This window comes from Pseudonaja textilis, chromosome 3 (genome assembly GCF_049901715.1).
Source record: "Pseudonaja textilis isolate UNSWEBS1 chromosome 3, rPseTex1.2, whole genome shotgun sequence".
In the NCBI taxonomy this organism is placed as follows: domain Eukaryota; kingdom Metazoa; phylum Chordata; class Lepidosauria; order Squamata; family Elapidae; genus Pseudonaja; species Pseudonaja textilis.
The window spans coordinates 110,601,246-110,607,245 of NC_141992.1; the positions used below are offsets into that span (position 1 = coordinate 110,601,246).

The 6,000-nt window shown below is 33.1% G+C and overlaps 1 protein-coding gene across 6 annotated transcripts in view; it reads left to right on the forward strand.

Annotated features, from left to right (window-relative positions):
• The window catches only part of KIAA0232 (KIAA0232 ortholog), a 77,321-nt gene extending 72,407 nt beyond the window's left edge, over positions 1-4,914 (forward strand). For all 6 annotated transcript variants that reach the window (XR_015743041.1, XM_026700965.2, XM_026700961.2 and 3 more), the window contains 2 exons: positions 1,522-1,619; positions 2,414-4,914. Coding sequence is in view for 5 of the 6 variants with exons in the window: in XM_026700965.2 (XP_026556750.1) it covers positions 1,522-1,619; positions 2,414-2,593 (278 nt within the window). In the remaining variant the exon portion in view is untranslated. The remainder of the gene's footprint in view (positions 1-1,521; positions 1,620-2,413) is intronic.
• The last annotated feature ends 1,086 nt before the right edge of the window (positions 4,915-6,000 follow it).

The window sequence follows — 6,000 nt, forward strand, 5'->3', positions numbered from 1 at the left end:
TTTTATATCCTGAGTTTGCTTTTCTTCCAGGGTACCCTGGAATTGTCAGAATCAATCCAAAGAATTGATGGGACTATCCATGGAGTTGATGTTATTATTTGTAGTATTATTTATGAAAGTAGTATTTATTAAATTATTTTCATGCAATGAATGTTTGGAGAGTTTGATGAACAACATGAAATTTCATAAGAGGGTTATGAGTAGACAACTTTGGGGACCCCTGAGTTAGGGCACACTATTAAGAAAGGTCTTCTCTGTTGGACTGTGGTACTGGGATTTCTGAGTTTCTTCAGAGAGGTGCAAAGGGAATATCTGTTGTTCTGACCTTACAGGCCAGTTATTTCGTAATGAATTGCTTTTCTGTCTAATCCTGTGGCTACAGAATTAAGATACATCCGAAGTATTTATTGTCTACATTCAAATAATTGTCTTTGCATTGTAGTTTCCTTACTTACTCTTTATTCAGACATGAAATTAAAGCTGTGTTTCCTATTAATCACTGTATTAATCTTTGCTATGGAACAATTTCAGGGTATTAACCAAGTCTCTTTCAAGAGGAAGGTCATAAAGATACCAATATAATGTACACACAGCCTATTAGGCTGTATATTTTAAATTCAGTTCAAAAAGTTTCTTTGCACCATATGGAAATTGAATGACCTTACAGAATAAGCTGCACTGTTTGAAGTGAGCGCACTTGCTTTATTGAGTCATCACACATGTTGCATTCCTGTTTCTTTGTGTTCCAAAACAACTTTTTTAGAATCAGATAGAAAATATTACACACACCAGTTGCTTAAATAATGTAGTATAATCTCCCCAACCTAAGGCCATCTGTTAGCAGTATGAAAGTAATGTGAATTTTTAATAAAACATTTGAGAGTGTTGCACCAGGGAAGGTTGCCTTAGTTTCAGAACACTAAAATACTTGTTGGAGAGCAGTTGCCTATTGATTCTCTTTGCTTGGCAAACTAATAAAGGTTTGGCAGTTAAAATTGGAATGATAGTCTTTCCTTGTTTGTTCAGTGTTGGCTGTTTTTCTTACACGTGACTTGAAAGCTGCAGCAGCATTTGAGTTGCCAGTAGATTTCGACTCTTTGTCTGTGGACCTTTGGGTGCAAGTATTAAAACTCATTATCCACAGAGATATGTGTGAAACTCTTCTTTGGGCAATAGGGCTATACACAGATGAAAATGTGTTCAATCATAGCATTATAGTATCAAATGTTAATTGTGCATTCTGTGGATGGGTAAAATGAATAGGAAGAAATTAAAAGTGCCATCGGAGAATCTTGGGGCTGACCTCTTGATCAACGTTTTTTCTTCAAAATACGTATAAAAGTTTGTCCGAAATAAATTAAAAATTCTGTTTTTTTTCACCAGCTGGAGCTTACTTTTGGTTAACAAATATTATAACTAGAAGGGTTTTTTTTTAACTTAGATCTTGTGAATTTCATTTTTAAAATCCTTTTCTCTTTTTTTCATCCTTGTTTTGATAATTTTGAAACCAAACTTTCAAAGAATGCTGTGCAAATATCAAGAGGGAGAATAGCGATGAAGAATTCACTGATATGAAAGAATTACTACACAGCGAAGAACTTGTTCAAGATTTTAATATGGTAAGTTGAAAAAACATACCAGGTATGGTAGATTCATCTAAAATATGTAAATGTCTGCTGAAGAACTAAAAACATGTTATGATTGTTTGATAAGTTTGTCGTAAAATTAAGATTCAATTGGGGAACAGTTTTTTATTTTAAATCTTCTGATAAAGATACATAAATAATCTTTGTTAAGCAACCACAGTTGAGCCAGCAACTCAGTCATTAACCGAAAGGTCACCAAGTGAATCCGTGACTATGTTTACACTCGAATTTCAGCTTTCCTTTGCTTTACAGACCTGCAAAGGTCGTAAATGTGAAGATTGTTGTTGTTGATAGTTCTTTTCAAATTATATCCCTTTAGAGGAGACAGATGTTTTAATGAAAAACAAATCAAGATAGAAGGCCTCCTCAATGTATATCTTTCTGGATTGATAATTATAAATCAAAACTCCCAGGGTTTAACCCAGGTTGGACCCATCTTTGCTCCTCTGAGTAAGAAGACCTTTTCCAGAGTGGATGAGCTCCGTTCTAATAGATGAAGGAGGTATTTCTCCCCCTTTCTGATAGAATCATTCAGAAGATTCTTTAGAAATTCAAACTGGTGCTAAGATCTGCAGAGAAAAGAGCCATTATGAGCACCATCTTGCTCCCTTTTCTCGAGTGCCACAGAAATCTGCATACGATAAATTTGAATCCATGTTTTTAAAAAATTGCAATATGAAAATGTGAACAATTTTGATTTTTTAAAGATTTTTAATTCTCCTTTTACAAAATTATAATGTATAATGTTTTAAAATGTAATCCCGTAGGTTTCTTCCATACATGAAGCAAGGTGTACAGATCCTAGAGATTCTGAAATAAAATCAAATGGCTTTAGAAAGAAGTTATACTCCAGTGACAGTTGCAGTTCTGAAGGTGCAGCATCAGAAGGTGGAAATGGTTGGACAGATCCTTGTGAAGAGGAGCTTTTTTCTCGAACTCACTTATAAAATTATAGGATAAAAGGATGGCTTGAAGAATAACATGAGGTGGCAAACTCTTCCAGAAGGATTGTAACTCCGAAACAAATTGAGTTCTTCCTTCATATAATGGATTCAGAAGTGTATTTATCTTTCTCTTCTTGGTATTTTATTTTTAATAGTGGGGTCCCACTAGAAGCTTTTTTTTCCCCTTTTCTCCAAAATATTAGCTCCTTGGCTATTTGGACTTAGAGTAGATTGTGTTGTCAAATCAAGAATGGATGTGCATGTGATTGTCTTAGTAGTATCACTGCTCTTTTGCATCCTAGTTGCAGTTATTTTTATTTTCAACTGCAGCTGTATCAGTATTACTATCCTACTAGCATTGCACTGTCTACAACTATTCAGAGATTTTATCTTTTAGCACATTTAGGCTTTTAAGATTTGGGAGATAAATACTTAACACTGTAATCTATCAGTGCCTTTCTGAATGTGAGAGGAAAGCATGTATGGCTTGTCCTGTCTTTTAAGATCTTATAACTTGGGAGTAGAAATACTAGGGCTGTGCTTTAGAGACTTTCAGAAACTGTACTTTCAATTCTAGGATCTCTTCTCCTAACATGCATAGAAACAAACCGAGTTGGAACAATTGTTTGTTACCTTCTTGCTAACTAAAAAAGCTGCTCATTTTTGCAGGGAGGAGGAGGAAGAAAAATGATCATTCCCCCTTTCCCCCTCTTGTTTTCAGGGCTTAGTATTTCTCCTTTTTCAGGACTCAGTGTTGAAAAGTAGATGGTTCAACAAGTGACACTACAGCCTGAACTAAGCACACTTACTTCATACTTGTAAGTGTACTTGGATTGCATTGTCAGGAAATTATGGAACAGTCAACTTTGTAATAAGCTTCATATAGTTGGCCTGAACAACAAAAGAAATCTTAAGAGTCAATGTTTAATATTTTTTATGCAGAGGATTAGTATATCACTCAGAATAAATCCAATGGCTCCTGCCGTTAGCTACTATTATAGCTGTAATTTAGTAAAATTTGTAGCTAACCTTGTGTCCTGAGAGAATGTTAGGAGTAAGTTGTGTGTTGTGGGAGGGAGTGGGAACATGATTTACATGTGTGATTGCAGTAGTGATTGTTGCTTTATGTGACTTGCTCTTAACGTTTATTTTAACATAGTCAATGCATCTGTCAAAATGTAACTGTGCAAGACTATCAATTCCCTGTGCTACTAATGTATTATGCAACTCATAAGAGTCAGGAGGAGCAATATTGGTTTATACCATTTCATAGTTTTAAAAATTTAAAACTATACAATAGCAGCATGTTTAAGACACCAGAAAGAACAGAAAGTTTACTGTTGACTTGAAAATGCTAAGCCATTAATTTTAATAGGCAAGAAACTCTTTAACAATTATAGTTCTTTGAAATGGTAAGCTGAACTGGCTTTAAATTTTTATTCTGTGCTAGTGAGCTTAATTGAATTGAATGAAGGTTTTTGCCTTTCTTAATTTATAGTACAAGATTTAAGATCTAGAGTTCCAACTCCTTGTACGGGTTGTATATCATCTTTTCAGTTGAAACTTCAACTCCGTTGGCTTGGTTTGTACCTTCCAGGGAAATATTAATAACATTAATAATGGCTTTTAAGCTACTTTATTTTAGCATTCATACTACAAATCTTTACAGTGTTTTTTTCCTTATTTGAAATTTTGGATATGTGTTTAAATATTTACTTTCTTCTGGAGCTTCCTTTAAAATGTTATATAGGCACATGCACTAAGGATATTATTGTCAGTATAAAAGCAAAAAGATCAAAACTGATAAATCCTAGTGATTAACGTAAAGAAGTATTGTTAGAATTATGAAAAGACAAATGGGAATATTTGGGGAGGGAAGAACCCACACTTCAAAAAGTCAACTTATTTGGAATTTCATCTCAGTGAAAGGATGGTTCATTTTATTATGATTCAATATTCTAACACCTTTGAAAACGTGTATGTTTCATGTGTGGGCAATAACAAATAATATTTATTTGTTTCATAACTGAATGGGTAAAATTCTGAAGCTTTCCAGTGAGAAAGTGGATGTGTGGGTTCGTGTTTCTGTTTTCTGCAAGGATAATTTAAAAGTGGAAATGCTGAAATGCACTGTGGTATGAAGCACATTGCATATCCATAGCACTGAAGTATCAGTTTTTCATTCCTGGGCTGAACTTGTTTCTACCTTTTCGCTTCAAGTGGTGTATTGTTCTGATTTCACATACATCAGAGTAACTGAATTTGTTTTTTTGTGGAGTTACTTAACACCAAATTAAAAAAATAAAAATAAAAGAATAATTAAATTGTGTTGTCTTTGTTCAATATGTAAAATTCCTTCTTAAATAGCACAATACAAATAGAGAAATTTGTACAGTACGGCAAGCCTCAATTTTATGGACTTTTTAGTTGCCTTCAGATTAAGTAAATAAAATGTTTATTTTTGGTTTTTCAACACCTCCCTAATTTTTAAATTCATTTTAATTGTTTTTAAAATCATAATTAAGAAAATAGAGCAAAATATAAAGATAATTATAATAGAAATATATACATTGTCAAAAAAACAAACGACACAAAGTACTTGGAAAAATGTGTTTTTTTCTTTTTTGTCACATTTTTTCACTTTTTAAAAGGTTTGTTTTACGATGTTTTTTTCTTTTCTATGTATTTTTCTCCTCCCATTTGTTATTTGTGTAACTGTATAATATATCCACTTAAGTCATTTGCATGACAAGATACAAGTTGTACAATTAAATTAACTATGCAGGTTATGTAAATTGGTGCAAGTAATATAAATCACATCAGTTAAATTCATTTTTAACAGACAACCTTTGTCCCCAACTGGTTTGTAAAATCAAACTTTTGCTATAGTGTATGTTCAGTGAAAGTCCTCTTTTGTCTCGTATTGAATCATAACAGTTTATATGTATCAATTACAAAGCAGTCCAAAATGAGCATAAAAATAATACTTGCTAATTTCATGTCATCTCTTCTTACACTAAATTGAGCATCTTAAAAAAATCTTGTGAGTATCAGTTTCTATCTATGAATAATATAAACAATTATGTTGGTATCCCTCAAAGAAATTTCCTTAACTCTCATCTTCAGACAGAAAAGAGAAATAGTTGCTAGTGCTGACTTGGCAGGTGATACTTGAAAGTACACTAGCTAGTGTGAATGGCTAGTGTTGCTGCATAATTAGATGCCGTTTGGTTATGTTACTAAATAAGTTCCTTTTATTTCCTTTACTTCCAAATGCACATATCTTATGCTCGTGATAACTCAAGAAAATGGAGGATTTGGACTACCAGATTGGCTTTTATATTACCAAGCATGTGTTATAACATGGCTAAAAAAATGGATAACCCTCAGACACAAGAGACTGTAATATT